Raw genomic sequence first — 16,624 nt, forward strand, 5'->3', positions numbered from 1 at the left:
CCAGACATCAGTGATATTTGAAGCTCCCTGTGTCATTCCAATGTGCAGCCAAGGTTGAGAACTAGTGCTTAGGCAAGGAGCTAAGAGCCATATTTCCCAAATGGAATCACATTCAAAACTCTCTTCTGGTGGCAGAGCAAGGGAGGGCAGGAGGAGAAAGACTGAGTCACTATGGCTGAGAAGAAGGTCGATAGGGAGAAGAGAGACCCTGGAAAGTTTGTCTCTTAGGTACATGGGTTAGAAAATGAAAGTATGCAGGAAAGAAAAGATACATCGAGTGTCAAACTGTCTCCCAGTGAGTCAAGAGCAGACTGCTGATGAGAAGTAAACCATTTAGGGCTCTTCCTTGGGCCTCCTGGCTTAGCCAACACAACAGAGTGGACTTACTGGTAAACTACTCAAAGTCAGTGTGCAGCAGTGACCTTCTCCCGAACTCAAGATTCTGAAGTATGTGGGGTCCTGCCTCCTGCAGCCTCCTGCTTCCCAGGGATGGGTTCTCAGCTGCCCCCTTCTCTGATCCCTGGGCCCCTGGGCCCTGCCCAGCCTCTTCCCTAACCCTGCCCAGTGACTGATGCCACACTCTGTCCCCAGCAGGGCCTGGACACTAGGAAGCTATTGGGATCAGGGGTGCATTTTGTGGCATTTCGGGGCCCAACAAGGTAGATGGCAGCTGTCCGTACCCTGGGCTGGCAGAACCATGGCACATTTGCCAGGACACTCTGTGGAGTTCTCTTGCCCATTCCAGTCCAGGTCCCAAGTACGTCCCAAGATGGAGACCTCCATTCCTTGTGGGTTGCCCAGCTGCCATGGGTCAGGGCAGTAACCTGTAGGAAGGGGAAAATGGTTTCCCCACCCCTGGCCAGGGCCCCACATTTTCATTTTGCACTGAGACTCACAAATTATGTAGCTGCTCTGGAGGGGAGGCAGAGTGCACAGAACCCCTTCTCGGGTTTAACAAGCAGCTACACTCTCTTTGATTCCCTCTGGCTTTCTTCCTCTTCCCCAGTGAGGAGTCTGTTCTGGCCTGGGCCCTGGAAGGAGGAAAAGACAGCAGGAGAAGAGGGGATGGTTTTCAGTTCATCAACAGCTCTAGGCCCAAGTCCCCTTGGAGCCTGGGGTTTCAAACCTCAGAAAGCCTTTCTGTCTTCTTTCTGCTGTAATATCCATTTTCTGAGGCAGAGGTGCATAGCTGGCTGGAAAAAAGAAGGGGTCACGGGATTAAGGAAACTATGGAGGGAAATACAACCACTTATGTCTAAATAGTATCCCACTGTAAGCATGAATCAAAAAAAATTCTTATTGATAGAACATCATATACCTACCAAGACACAAAAATATAAGGCTTTTGCCATTTAATACTCTGAGATAAATATCACATATCAAGCATTTTAACAAAAGAAAATTGCTTCTGAGCCACTTTAAGTTAGTGAAAATGTATTCCAGTGATATAGTGCACTTCTTCAGGCAAAGGACTGATGACCGGTTAAGTTGACCGTGTCCATCACTTTCACTGCTCTGCACATTGCTGCAGTGCTGGCCAAGGAGCAAAACAATGGGGATAAAGGAATTCTCAAGTACATCTGACATGTTTGCTTCAAATTCCTCCCCCAATAAACCCTTGGTGTAAAATCCAAACATTTAACAGCATTCTCATGATCAGGCTTTCATAGCTGCCCTCCCCTCAGCACCTGCCATGCAGGGGGTATTGAGGACACACATAGAATATAGACGTGCAGCAGGCCTTCTGTATCCATGATCCCACATCTGTGGATTCAACCAACTGTGGATCAAAAATATTCAGGAAGAAGAATCAATAGTTACATCTATATTGAACATGTACAGACTTTTTTTCTTGTCTTTATTCCCTGGACAATACAGTGTAACTACTATTTACATAGTGTTATAATACATTGTATTAGGTATTATAAGTCATCCAGAGATTATTTAAAGTATAATGGAGGATGAGCATAGGTTCTATGCAAATACTCCTATGTTGTATATGAGACTTGAGGATCCGCAGATTTTGATATCCTTGGGGAGTCTTGGAACCAATCCCCCATAGACATTGAGGGACAACTGTGTATGCCACATAGAAATCAAAGCCAAGAGGAAACAATAAAGGAAAAAGAAGGGACCTTAAACACTCATTGGACCTCCCCATTAAGGTCCGTATTTCTCCAATGGAACACTTATCCAACCTGCCTTTCTCCACCCTGGCTCTCAGATTTCTGGTTTTTAGTTTTCTGAATTTCAGTGCTTAGTAAATTTCTATAGGCTTAGTGGTATGGCCATAAGCCCAGTGATGTCACTGTAATTCCTAGTAACTGGTCAACCCAAGTAAACCTGTGGAGTGTGGAACCTAGCATATGAGAGAAAACAAGTCATGTAACTGTGTGTGGTTGGTGATTTCCTCATGAATCAGCTGAAAGAAGGGCAGAGGCTCCATTCCAGATCAGGGAGAAAAGACAAATGAGCATCTACACCATTTATTAAAACTCAAGGGTAATAATAGGCTCATTCATTTGTGCTTAAGTATAAGATGGTTTATGATGCTAAGCTCTCTCCTGATTTTCTTTGGTTTTGGTTTTTGCAGATATCATTCCTCCAGCCCCTATACCACAAGGTAACTCTCTTTCATTGAAAGTGTAACCTATACAGTATTAAGTTGCAGAGAATTATTTTTGTAATTCATAAAAGCAGAATGGACTTCTGTGCGCACTGGCTACCACAGGGGCAATGGGTGGGATGGAGCCCTCACAAATGGGTGGGTTATCCACATCTGAGCTGAGCTGGTTTGCATGGCAGGAGACTTGGGGAGAGCATCAAAGAAATACAGGCTGCCCTCACTACACACACGCTACATGCATGTGTCCAATCCCATTTCCAATATCGCTCACAATCAATTGTAGGGTCCTGCCTGTCCATCATGCATCTTCCATCCTCCCTCATGCCCTCTCAGTGGCACAGTCACTCACACCAGCCAAGCCACAACTGTGTCTACACCAGCATGACCACTCCCCATTTAGTGACTCCACTGCTGACCTTGATGGAATTCTGGATTCTACATCTGGAAAAATGCAACGTGCATACCTAATGAAACCAACCGTGGGTCTCTCATCTGCTTTTACAGGAGGAAGTAACTCTTGTGGAGGAGTGATTTCAAGTCTCTCAGGTTCCTTCTCCAGCCCTTGGTACCCTACAAACTACCCCACTGACTTGGAGTGCGTCTGGGTGATACAGGTGGCTGAGAAATTCCACATAAAACTGATGATCCCAAGCCTGAAGTAAGCAATGTTTTCTTTCTTTACTTTTAAGGCCAGTTTAGATTTGAATCCATACTTTCCTCAATGAGGTAGGCTTTTGTGGGATAAATCCTTTCACATTTTAGGCGAGAATTGCTCTGATCATCTGAGCTGTGGAGAGTTATTTAATCAGTTAGCTCAACTTCCTGTGCAATAAGAGAACACCCCATGGGCCTCCCTGACACCAGCCTGTTGAGCTGTAGCTGGGGCAACCCACACATGAAGACCTCACCCCTTCACTTTTAACCAGTTCCATTTGAGACACAGGCTTCCTCCTCCATCTGAACCCAGATCTGTTCTTCTTCATCCTCATGGTCTGATCTTCATTCTTCCCTCTGATGCTACACAAATCTGCTTCCTGTTCTCTTCAAGAATTTCTATCACGTCCTTACCAAGAATTTTCTTGTACAGATTAAACAGTTAATTCATTCCCCCATCATGCACCTTGTTCTTCCTACTTCTTTCTTTAACTGTCACTCATTTTTAAGGAATGTATCCTATTTTAATGTACATTTATATGCATGTAGGTGTATATACACACACACACATTTTCATATATGCATACATATACATGAGTAACATTTAAACAAAAATATTACTTTTCCTGATAATGTTTCACCCCGGTTTCGTCTTGCTCTACTGCACCTGGGTCATTCTCTCCTCCTTACTTTGTCCCACAGTATGCCCCAGACCTCTGCCACTGCTTTCCATCTGTCGTCATTGACCACAGCAGTTGAGAATCTGAATGGTTAAATGCTGCTTTTAAAAATGTAAAATGGTACTCGGTGGCGGAGGGGCGAACTCCATTGGCTTTACTTGGTAGCTACATATTTTTTGATAGAAAAGACATAAGCTAATGTCAGGGGGCATTATGCAGTAGGAGCAAAATGCATTTATCATTCATTGATTCAACATACATTTATTCCTTCGTTCAACATACATTTATCTGTTGAAAGCAATGTGAGAAGAGTTGGTACCATGTATTTCAAATCTATGAAATTCACAGTTCTAGTGTTTTAGGGCATAGCTTCATTTTATCACTTCTGGGAAATGGTGATTCCAAACAGTTGCAATGGCCCACATCCCCTGTAATGTCAAAGTTATTGTTCTAACATAAGTTTCGTACTATAATTTTGGAGTACACAAATTAAGGAGCTTTTTAAGGTGTTGCCCAAAACCAGACCATAGTGGCTGATTTCTGAATTTTGATGTTAAAAGCCTAGATTTATTGAAATTTGCTTTTTTGTTACTCAGAAGATAAAGTTGGTTATCATTTACTATTTATTGTTATTCCAGTTCTCAACTGGAAGTGATTATATACCCTTACAAGACATTTGGCTAGGTCTGGAGACATTTTTTACTGTTACAATTAGAAGGCACCACTGTCAGCTAGTGGGTGGAGGCCAGAGATGCAGCTAAGTGTCCTGCAGTGAACAAGACAGCTCCCCCAACTCCTTGTCCAGAAAAGAATTATCCAGCACCAAATATCAATACTGCTGAGATTGAAAAACCCCGATTTACCCTGACTCTTACTTTCATTTTTTAAAATAGTTCAGCACCTACAGGACCTTGCTTCATGCTCAATTTGTAAAAATTATATCCATATTTAAACTATTAGGTAGGGGCAAAAGTAACTGCAGGTTTTGATGTTACTCTTAATGCTGTTTTATTCTTGCTAATTAAAGCATGTCCTGTTTTCTGATGAAATGATTTCTCAGGTTGCAGTGTCACCTGTTACTGCCACACTGTTGTCACCTTACACACAAATGTGATCACTTACTTTAAGAAAACAAAAATAAAAATGGGTTATTTTAAGGTACTTGGCTTTTACTTCACTGGAACAGATGTGTTCTGCAATAAGCAGGTTTTCAAATGCAGTATTTAGTTTGTGTACAACTGTAATTATGACTATCTTGTATATATTATGCAATGAGAATGTATCATACAGGCATCAAAGGCTGCTTACTATTGTTTAAATCCAAATATGTATATCTCATACTTGTATCATGTTAGATCAATGTTGATGTTCTTTCAACATGTATTTATTAAGCCTCCACTCAATTTATTGAGCAGGCCCTGGACTAGAATCAGACTCATAGTGCCAACCAAGAAAGACGAGATCTCTACCCTCACAGAGCTTATATTCTAGATGATGAGACAAATGGTACTCAGATAAACCAATGACTCAGTGGACAATTTCAACTAGTGATAAATTGAAAAATGCTATGAAGAAAAAAATATACATACATGATAATAGGATAGAAAATAAAGAAGGAGAAGACAGCAACAGGTAGGACAGCCAGGGTCAGCTTCTCTGATCATCCAGGTTGGATGAAACATTCATGAAACACTTGGTTTGAACAGGGCAGGTCGGAGCATTGGTGGGAGGAGTCAACAGACCCTTGGAGCTCTTACAACTGTCACCATTTCTGCCTGCTCTGGGTCTCCTGGAGAGTTTAACTCAATGAGGCACTGTTAGATATTTGCCACCACCCCAGAGAGTGGCAAGAGTTGAATTAAAGAGTTGGGGGACACTTGAGACACTCGAGGTAGAGAGGAAGAGGATAGGAGAGACTGAAGGCCAGAATACCAGAAGTTACTGAAATAGACTGGGTAGAAGATGAGAACCCAACAGACCTGGGCAGTCCCAGTAGGAAAGGACAGAAGGGCAGATTCAGTAGGTCAAATGATGAGTAGGGGGTGTAGCAGTGATGACTGCAGTTTTTGGCGGGATGCTATGCAAAAGATGACTCTAAAACATCTTGCAGATTTCCTTGGAGATATTAATTTTGTCTTCATGTCCTCAGATTAGAGGACATCTATGGGTGTCCTTACGACTTTATCGAAGTGTTCGATGGACAACAGGCTGCCTCACTCTCCATGGGCAGGTTTTGTGCTGGGACAGAGCTCACGTTCCTTTCTTCTTCAAACATCATGACCACAGTGTTCAGAAGCAACGCCATGATCACCAACACAGGGTTTTATGCTCTGTACAACACCGTTCAGCAAGATGAAAGGGAGAACGGTAGGTACCCTAACACATACCTTGGGAGGAAGTTAGATCTGATATATGATCTTTCCTTTTAAGAGAGAAGATGCTTTCTAAATCTGGCCCTCATTAATGACATCTGGAGTGACATCCATGCAGACACTAAAAGCTCCCCACCTCACTCTAACCCTGCTCTGCCACTCCCTGTCACTTTTCTCCACCAAAGCATCCTGGCTGAAGAAACAGATGGCCTGAAATCTCATAGTTTGCATTGACTGTGTGTGTAGATGGATCCAAAAGAGAGCCCCCTTCTTCTCCAAAGAAGTAAAGGAAAATGCAATAGAAAAATCATTCTGGGACAAAACTATCTCAACTAGCCACCTGCTTCAAGCTGAATTTAATACAAAAACCACCTATAACACTTAGAAGCTGTGTGCTACATGCCGAGTGACATCAGAGGACAGGGCTGGGGGCTATAAGGGCCATGAGGTTTGGAACCAGGGCCCTGGGCAGAGCATGGGAGTGGGTCATAGGTGCCCAGATGGACCACCAAGCAGAAGCTCTGAGCTTTTCTTCATCCTGGCCCTCAGCTCCTGTCCCAGCTCCATGGCCCATTCAGGGGCCTTTTGGCTCCCTCCTTGCACTGAGGTGACTGGTGTATGTCCTTGAGATAAATGCGGTTCTGCCCTTTATGAGCTGACACTTACTCAGAGGCGAGACTCACACATACACCCAGGAAGAATTAGAAAACCAAACCAACTGCTCCATGCCAGGGGCCGTCCCTGGAGCCACAGTTTGCCAAAAACAAAAAAGATAGGAAGGAGGGAAGGGGAGGGAAAGGGAGGGAAGGGAAGGAAGGAAGGAAGGGAAAGAAGGAAGGAGAGTAAGGGAGAGGAAGGAAGGAGAGTGAGGGAGAGGAAGGAAGGAGAGAGAGGGAGAGGAAGGAAGGAGAGAGAGGGAGAGGAAGAGAGAGAGAAAGAAAAGAGAAGGAGGAGAGAGAAGGAAGAAGAAAGAATAAGAAGGAAGAAGAGAAAAGAGATGACATCACATGTCTGGCAACAGAACAGACACAAGCATGGTGATCTAGGACATCTAGTAGTTGTAACCAAAGTAACTCAGGGCCATTTTTAGATGCCAGATTGTGTGCAGGTTCTCCGCCAAACAAGACATGGTACCTTTCTGACTGAAGTAAGCAAGCCTACCTCTCTCTCAGGTTTAGGAGAACTGAAGAGAGATGAGCTACCCACACCGTCTATGTCTTCCACTGCCTCTCTGCCTTACCTAGGAGCATCTGCTGCTGTGAGTTACCCAACCTCAGGTAATTTGTGTTGTTTTGAATTGATGAGCTATAACTTGCCCCAGCAAAGCCCCCTAGGCAGTAGGGTAGTTATTTAGGGTCCAGATGCCCTGGGCTTATCTTCCCAGCCTCTTCATTTACTGTCTGTGAGGCCTCTAGCAAATCTCTGAGCTGCTTCCTGCCTACATTTTCTCCCCTGGATGAGGATGAGGAAATCCAGGGGGTTTCACTGTGTGAATATCCAGGCCAGCCCTTGCCCAGTAGTGGGCGGGGCATACTACTCGCAGAGTCAGCCACTATCTCTGACCCTCACCTCATCCAATGTCAAAGCCTGGCAGGGGTTTATCTCTGGGTACTGCCTTCTTCTTGACAGAATTGTTAAGAATGGAGAAGCTAAGAGCATCAAGTTATAGTTTGCTCCCAGCTCTATTTGGCCAGTGGTCTTTACACTTCCAATTCAATTCAGCCAGCAGCTCTTCCACGACAGGCCCTTAGAAGAGTAAAGTACAATATGCAGAGAGGAGCTAGGAAAGAGAGAAATGACCCTAAGCACTTAGAAGTAGCACCAGGGTAGCTTATACTGAACAACACAGGTCCCCAAAGGATGTTTTCTTGAATTTAAAATATATCTGTTGGCCAGGTGCAGTGACTCACACCTGTAATCCCAGCACTTTTGGAGGCTGAGGTGGGCTGATCACCTGAGGTCAGGAGTTTGAGACCAGCCTGGCCAACATGGTGAAACCCCGTCTCTACTAAAAATACAAAAATTAGCTGGGCTTGGTGGGGCATGTCTGTAATCCCAGCTACTCAGGAGGCTGAGGCAGGAAAATTGCTTGAACCCAGGAGACGGAGGTTGCAGTGAGCTGAGATCATGCCACTGCACTCCAGCCTGAGCAGCAGAGCAAGATTTCATCTCAAAATAAATAATAAATAAATAATATATATGTATTAAAAAAAAAAAAGATCAGCCACCAAGCCACGGTTTTCCCGAGCTTATATTTTCTAACATGCCAGTTGGGTGATGCCCACAGAGAAAGGCCATGAGAAGGAAATCCCATTCAGAACCAGAAGGTGTCTGTAGATAATCCACAGAGCAGACAGCCGACCCACAATGGACTGAAAATTCGATGTTTGACGTTTACCTAAGATGTTGTATAATTGTCCCCTTTTGCAGCATCTTTTCCAAAGCCAACAGAGGTGCCCACATGGACAGGTAACTGTTTCTTCTCACTTCTCTGGCCCTCCCTCTATGCAGTTTGAATTCACAAACATCCCAGCACCAGGGAGGAAGCATCCTGACTTCCACCCTCCTCCATGGCCTCAGGCTGCCGGAGGAAGTGCTGGCAATGTCCAGGTTCACCTGGAAAATCTGTGATTGGAAAGTGACAGGAAAGAAGAGGCTATGAGATGTGAGAATGGCTTTTGGGGGCTGGTTTGGAAGAGGCCCCCAGGAAGGCCAGGTTGCCTGCTCACCCCAAATCTCCACACATCCCCACCTGTGGGCTCACCTTATCTGTGTTGCAAGCACAACCAGCTTCTGCTCCCTTTTATAACATTGTCCTTTGAACATAGGAGGCAGCCTGCAATGATGGCTCTTTCCAATCCCTGGAATGTCTTCACACATAGGTTATGCCTGATCCCAGGAATAACAGAGATGGGAGCTATTGTTACTGTCTCTTGATCAACGTATGCAAGGGCACACAGAAACTCACACCCACACACATATACACACACATACACACACACACACACACAGTGTATGCATGACAGCTTCTTGTGAAAAATCCAGCACACCCTGTGAATGTCAGAAACCAAGACTTCACCACACACAGGGAAAGAACAGTTATGCCTTAGGGCAGGCCAGGTCCAGCCAATGGCGAGGAACAACCATTTCTTAACCAATCACAAAAAATACACAGAGTAGTACCAAGGCAAACATGAACAAAATGAAATAAAGGAGGGAGTGGATTCATTATCCTCAATTATCAGTGCACAATTCCCAGGAAATTGTGGCTTCTCTGGTGGCCTTTGTGGATGTGACTTCATGAGGTCGTTCTTTGGAATGTCTACAAGGTCTGGGACTGCGGCTGGTGAACGGGTCCAGCAGATGTGAGGGCCGAGTCGAGGTCTACCATGCCAATGCCTGGGGCACCGTGTGTGATGACAGCTGGTCTATAGAGGATGCCCACGTGGTCTGCAGGCAGCTGGGCTGTGGCCTGGCCATGTCTGCCCTCCCAGGAGCCAGCTTCAGCCCTGGATCAGGCAGCATCCTCCTCGATGACGTCAACTGCACGGGAAGGGAGTCCTCCCTGGGGCAGTGCCCTCACAGCGGTTGGTACACCCACAACTGTGGGCACCATGAAGATGCTGGCGTCATCTGCTTAGGTGAGTGAAGGTCCGCCCTGGGCCAGTCTTGCAGCTGCCTGGACCAAGCCCGAGATCCTCAGATAGAGTCTGAAAATGCCTCTGTGCCTTAAACCTTTCCCCACGTGCAGAACAGTGGATTTCTGCTCAGACTCTGGAAACTATGCCCAGCTGTTTCAATACATGGGAGGGTCCCATTCAACTTGAGTACCTGCAAAGTTCAATTAATTGTAAAAGAAAGAAAATCATGGCATTTATTCCATGGAGTTATTGGGAGAATTAATTGAGGCAACCCATGTAGAACATTTAGTCAAGCATCAGACAAACCATAAACACACAAAAATATTACCATTTTGTTGGTGTTTTATTTACTAAGGCAAATTCTATCAGCATCACTGCCTCAAGGTTTGTAGCCAGGTTAAACATCCCACAACCTACACCTGGCTGTATAAACCCAGAGGGGAGAGCCCTGGATGCTTAAGACTGATTGTTTATACCCAGCTTCCTTGAGTCACATTTAAACTGAAACAATGATCTTTAAACCACTCTGCCATTCCAATTTCTATTATTAAACCACCCTCATTTCCTTTATCTCTGCAGATTCTGCAGCTTCTGGACATCCAGGTATCTATGAGTTTGTGTCCATTTTATTTGCTGACTGGTGGCTAGCCATCACCTCTACTTGGTCTCCCAACCCCAGCCTATGCTGGGTCTCCCTTATGAGCTTTAACTTTCCTTGACAATGCTCTGAGCTCCAGACCCTTTCACCCTCCCAGAAGGTGAAGACCCAGGGCTGTTTCCCATTCCCTTGGCTGGATGTCAGCAGGTTGATATGTCATCCCTTCCACAGATGAGAGCATTTCAACAGGACTCTAAGATACTTGAACCAAAGGGTTGGTTCATGCAACAGAGGCCATGACAATCCAGAGAAGGCAGGCGGCCATAGGGGAAGGAGACCTGGGGCAGAAGGGCCTGGGGGCAGGAGAGCCTGGGGCAGGAGAGCCTGGGGGCAGGAGACCCTGGGGGCAAAAGGGCTGGGGGCAGGAGGGCCTGGGGGCAGGAAGGCCTGGGGGCAGGAGACCCTGGGGGCAGGAGAGCCTGGGGGCAGGAAGGGCTGGGGGCAGGAAGGGCTGGGGGCAGGAGGGCCTGGGGGCAGGAGAGCCTGGGGGCAGGAAGGGCTGGGGGCAGGAGACCCTGGGGGCAGGAGGGCCTGGGGGCAGGAAGGCCTGAGGGCAGGAGAGCCTGGGGGCAGGAAGGGCTGGGGACAGGAGCTGCTCCTCTACCTGCAGCCCCACCTGGGTCCCAGCAGCAGCTGCTGAACTCTGTGATTCTGACAAGGCGCCCCTGTCTATGGGGCCAAATGTTCACAATCCCAACATGAATTTTATTTCTTTTATTTTCTTATTCTTAATCAGAATAATACACACCCATGTACAGGGTGCTATCAAATTTTAAGTGGTAGCTATTAGATAAGAGCCTGGATAGGGTTGTTTAAAGGCAGACTCATACATGTGATTTAGATGATATTTGAGAAGAGTATTAAATATCATTGTGTGTGTTTGGAATGTAATTATGCTAACTATTTTTCTTTTTTACGCCATAGCTTCCTCAACTCCTGGGGAGCACCCAAGCGATTTTCATCTAAGAGGTACTTTCCCCATTCTTATATTTTGTAACAGTTTTTCTGATGCTGAGGGTCTGACCATTTGTGACTAATGGAAATGTAGCAAATGCGATTTCCCTGGCCCTGGTGCTGTGTGCAATAAGAGCTGTTCTCATGAGAGGCAAGCTGGTGACATGGAGGATTCTCGTGGAGTGGGTGTCTTTCCAAGAAGAGAGCTCACTCAGCCACCGCCCTCTGCAGCAACAGCAGCAGCAGGATACTGCTCCTGCAGGTCCTTCTACAGGGGCCTCGGGAACCAGCCCCAGTTCCTGGGGATGCAGATCCTTAGAGTCAGCTTCATCTGCTTTGGGCGCAGGGGTCCGTTTCACTTGGTCAATTTTTTACTTGCTTGTCACAGTGATGTTCTGTCTTCTGCTGCTTGATTTTCCAATCCCAACCACCTTCATCATTTCTCAATCCATACTTTACAATTTTCTAAATTCAAGTAAAGCAAAATTAATTTTGTACCAAGAATTTCATAATGTTCTTGGAGAGACCTGAGTTAGGAATGCAAAATCTGAGCTCCAAGCATTCAACTCTATTTCTTGGAATTTTTAGAAAAACCACCTGGAAAATGACGCTTTTTTTTTTTTTAAATCTGAAGACTTAGTGTTCAGTGTTTCAAACAAGTCATGGTGTGTCAGCATAACAACTCTGAGTTAAAGTGGCATCAAATGTTCATCATCCATCCTTGTAGCTTCAAATCCCCCAGGTGACCATCAATGATGCTACCCTGGCAAAGTTCAGACAGATGCTTCCAATTACTGTCAGACAGTGAGGGTCACCCCCATGGGAGGGAAAAGTGGTGCAGAGACATTGTGTAGTGTGGGGTTAATCTTTTAAAGTGCTGATGTGCTTGTGATGATGCGTTGGTTTTCCCTTTCAGCTGTTGAAGTTGCCCCAGCATTGACAGAAATGGGCCCCAGCATTGGTAATCCCTTGATTGCTTCCCTCAAACTTCCTAATTATTGAATCTGTCTAGGGGACTCCCTGTAATGTCAGTGCCCACCCAGATTCATGTCTCTCCAGGACTGAGAAAATACAGAGCTGATACAGAGGGAGAGGTTACAGAGGTGACTGCCACTTGTCTAATCTCTGGATCCTGAAAAATGTTTTTAACTGTGAACCTGGGCCCCAGTAATAATGAAATAATGAAAGGTTGAGTTTGACATATCCCCATGCTATTGCCTATCAGTTTGATGGCTCAGCTTCAAAACAGATATTTATCCTTATCCGTGTAATTGCCATGTTTCTAATCCAAAGATGAGAATGAGGGAACAAAATATTGGAAATCACAAATAGCCTCAAAAAGTCAGTTACGGAATTTGCAAGCACTAGTTTGACTTAGTCCTACGGGACCCAGAAGCAGGAAGCAAGAGTGTCTAGAGTTTTGGAATTTAGAGTGTGTATTATTTTAAGAACTAAAGAAAAGTCCCACTAGTGTCTGCCAGAAGAGCTGATCACATTCCAGTGATAACCTCTGGGTCTCCCCCAGCCTTGCCCATTGTCAAGTTGGCAGATGAGAGGAGCCAATGCAAAGGGCACATTGAAGTCTACCACAATGGCACATGGGGGACTGTGTGCGACAACCTCTGGGGCGTCAACGCTGCCCACATGGTGTGCCGGCAGCTGGGTTGTGGGGAGGGTGTTGGCCACCCCAGGGAATGGCCACTTGGTTGCAGGGGTGGGGGGTGGCGGCATGGGACACACCCTCCTGGACGATGGGCAGTGTCAAGGCATGGAGACCACACTAGGCCAGCGTGGCTATCTGGGTCTGTCCATCCACAGCTGTGGCCACCATGAGGATGCTGGGCTCATCTGCACAGATACTGACTTCCAGCTTTCTCCTGAGGCCGCCAGAGCCATGACTCTCAGTGGGGGACCTGGAAACCAATGTGAGGAAGTTTGTGTCTCACTGGCATCCTCTAAACAAATGCCCAAGGTCCACTCTCAACACTGAGCTCCCTGGGGCAACGGATACATAATGACATATAATACAACCCTGGGTCAGCCCCAAGTCCCTCAGCCCCACATCCTGCCCTGATCTTGGTTCCGGAGGCCTCTTGGCTATTCTCAGCTTTCCTTAATTTGTTGATCTACTCAGTGTTTGATTCAAGGCCTAATGAGTTCACCTTAGGGCCCTCTGTCTCTGCAGTCTTCAAGGAATTACCAGATCCTTTCTGTGAACTATTCACTGGGGTAATGGCACTTCCTAGACTTTGTCCCAAAGTTGTCTGTTTTGAGCTTTAAAGCTGACTTTGCAGTGCTGCTCCAGGAAATTCCGTGAACAAAACCCAGATCCTCTCATCTACATACTGTGTGAAAGCTTCAACGCTATCTTCTTTTGGCCTCTGTGGTTTGAGATAGTTTCCTTAAAAAAAAAATCAGCCCAGTTTGTGCATTATCTATGTTTCTTTCTCTTGCCAAAAAAGTAGAATAGAAAAGGAAATGAAATGTAATATTCACTGCTTAGCTTATCTTAATTTTATAGGACAAAGACTACACTAAAAGGATTGAATTCATCCATTTATTTAACAAATATTTATTGAGCACTTCATATGTGCCAGGCACAATTCTAGGTGCTGAGGATGTAGCAATGAACACAACAGACAATCCTGCCCTCATGGAGCTTGCATTCCAGTGGGAGGGTTAGAGTCATTTGTGCATTTAAACTGTAATGGATAATTAACAAAAGTAAATGAATACTGAATCAAGGGTCATAATATGCTTTATTATGTTAAGGAATCACTTTCCTTTAGTGCTCAGACAACTTAGTGTTGTGTTATAATTTGGTGAAAATGGGAAATCAACATTAGAAACCTAAAGTCAGAATTAGGAAGGCTCCTAGTACTTTGCCATTCTAGAAATGATGTCCTCTTCAGTGCTTCAGTGAAACAGCCTCTCTGATCCATCCCAGGGGGTTCTCACAACCAATAGGTGTTTCTCACTTTCTGCCTTTTGCATCCCTGTCACTCTTTCAGTCTTAACAAAGAAACCTTTGTCATTTTTAATTTTACATCTCAAAAGTTGTTCTGTATCTAATTTTAATGTATCTGAGATATAAATTTTTAAAATTAAACAAACCTAAATTCCTGTTTGTTTTGCAATTTCAGCATCAGCTACAGAAATAACCACTTCACCTGGTAATTTTAGTTTCTTTCTTGTTTTCTATAAATCAGATATGTGTAGATTGCTTTGCATATGGTTAGGGTTGGAGTTTATATCTCATAAAAATTAAATATCAGCTCATATCAATGTATAAGGTGCTTATATATTCATTAAATGAAGGAGTACATTGACAGAGATTGTGTGCCTTCCATACATAGCACACAATATGTCTAGTTTGTTTCCTTCCTCTTTGGTGCAACAGCTGGTCTTTGAAATCAAGTTTTAGTGACTGGCTTCACTTACATCCTCATCAGTGTCCATACGTTTGGGTGTCCAGTGAGTCTGGGTTTTTTTTAACCCCCAAACCACAGGACTTCAGATATCTCAGGCAAAACTACTTTAATCTGCATTTTCAGAAAATAATGGAGTACCACATCTCTCAAGTGTGTTCCACATTACAGTATATTAATCTATTGATATGCAAATTTTAAAGAAGGATTCACACAGCTAAGTAAGTTAGGGAAATGCCATATCCCTCTCTTGAAGATTCACAGCCTATTAACACATTAAAGTCTCTGACAAGCCCTGTAGTAAGGGATCTTTAAAAAAAAAAACTTGGTTTAATGCAATGATTCTCAAACTTCTTTGACCACTGAAGCCTTTTGAGTGGCAATGGAGCCTCCTCGCAGGATTTGGAGCCAGAGAACCTGGGATTACGTTCTGGCTCCAGCCTTAACCAATTAGGTCACAGCAGTCAAATCTCCTCACCTTTCAGAGCCTCAGTTTCTTCATGTATAGAACAAGAGGATGAAAACAGCCACCTCGGAAGCTTGTCCTGGGGACTGAGTGGTCAGGTCACACTTGTGTAAGAACACGGTGATGGGAGCTTCATAGTCACCTCCTTAGGGATGTGTGTGCTGCCGCCTGCTGAGTTCTGGCTTGGCTCCCTAATGTAATTAACCCATGTGTCCTTTTATAAAATTCCTTCCTCTGGACACTTTGGGGATCATCCTAAGGCTTAAGTTAACCACTGTTTGGCTAAATAAGTGAGTGAAATACCACATCAATTCAAGTCAGCTCAACTCAAGTTTTCTCTGAACTGTCCATATTTCCAAAAATCTCAAAGCCTTCTGCCAGGATTGGTACACACTAACCTCTAAGGAAAATCAAACAAGGAAACATGCTGCTCTTTTGGTGATTGGATCTGTGAAAATTGTTCACCAGTTCTTTTAGGCAAGAACAAGTCATATGGCACCATCACAGTGTAACATTTTTCTAAAAGTTGGAAGAAAGCTTAGAGATTGCTCAGACTGGAAGTCACAAGTGGGCAGTTTTGGCCTGCCATGTGTTTGGATGCAGACAACTCAGTTTTACCTATGCATGTTTACATTATTTTTAATCCCACCTCTTAATAATGAAATATATCCTACAAAAATCCAGATTTCCAGCTTTGATTGAAAAATCTGAGAATGGTCAACGTGAATTTCAGCAGGGCACCAATTGGTTGGGGCTGAGCAGGAAATGACTGCCTCCTTTATATGGCACATGCTCTTTCTCCCATTTCTTCCTGGCCGCCATGCATGTCTAAGCCTATAGACATCTCCATTTGCACGCTTGGTGCTTCTCAAACCTTAATGTGTACATAGCTGTCATGGAGATCTTGTCAAAATACAGATTCTGGTTCTAGTGGATCCTGAGAACCCATATTTCTAACAAGGTGATACAGATGCTACTCCTCCACGGACTAGCCCTTCAGATGTAGTAGCTGAAGCTCAGAGATGCAAAGGAGCTTGTCCAAGGTCACATACTCTGTTCCTCAAAGACTAGGGACTAGAACCCAAGTCTCTTGAGTCCTAGCCCCATGACCCACCTGCCCCATTATTAATCCCCTTAGCTTAATG

At 44.8% G+C, this 16,624-nt stretch overlaps 1 protein-coding gene across 3 annotated transcripts in view; it reads left to right on the top strand.

Annotated features, from left to right (window-relative positions):
- LOC745251 (deleted in malignant brain tumors 1 protein) overlaps window positions 1-16,624 on the top strand; it is a 70,295-nt gene that overhangs the window by 32,354 nt on the left and 21,317 nt on the right. For 2 of the 3 annotated variants that reach the window (XM_063782231.1, XM_063782232.1), the window contains 7 exons: window positions 2,594-2,623; window positions 3,131-3,284; window positions 6,110-6,327; window positions 7,505-7,609; window positions 9,662-9,973; window positions 10,553-10,576; window positions 11,556-11,600. In XM_063782231.1, coding sequence (XP_063638301.1) covers window positions 2,594-2,623; window positions 3,131-3,284; window positions 6,110-6,327; window positions 7,505-7,609; window positions 9,662-9,973; window positions 10,553-10,576; window positions 11,556-11,600 — 888 coding nt within the window. Of the gene's footprint in view, window positions 1-2,593; window positions 2,624-3,130; window positions 3,285-6,109; window positions 6,328-7,504; window positions 7,610-9,661; window positions 9,974-10,552; window positions 10,577-11,555; window positions 11,601-12,501; window positions 12,547-14,728; window positions 14,759-16,624 lie in introns of all 3 variants that reach the window. The other variant, XR_010147061.1, reaches the window with a different exon arrangement.

This window comes from Pan troglodytes, chromosome 8 (genome assembly GCF_028858775.2).
Source record: "Pan troglodytes isolate AG18354 chromosome 8, NHGRI_mPanTro3-v2.0_pri, whole genome shotgun sequence".
In the NCBI taxonomy this organism is placed as follows: domain Eukaryota; kingdom Metazoa; phylum Chordata; class Mammalia; order Primates; family Hominidae; genus Pan; species Pan troglodytes.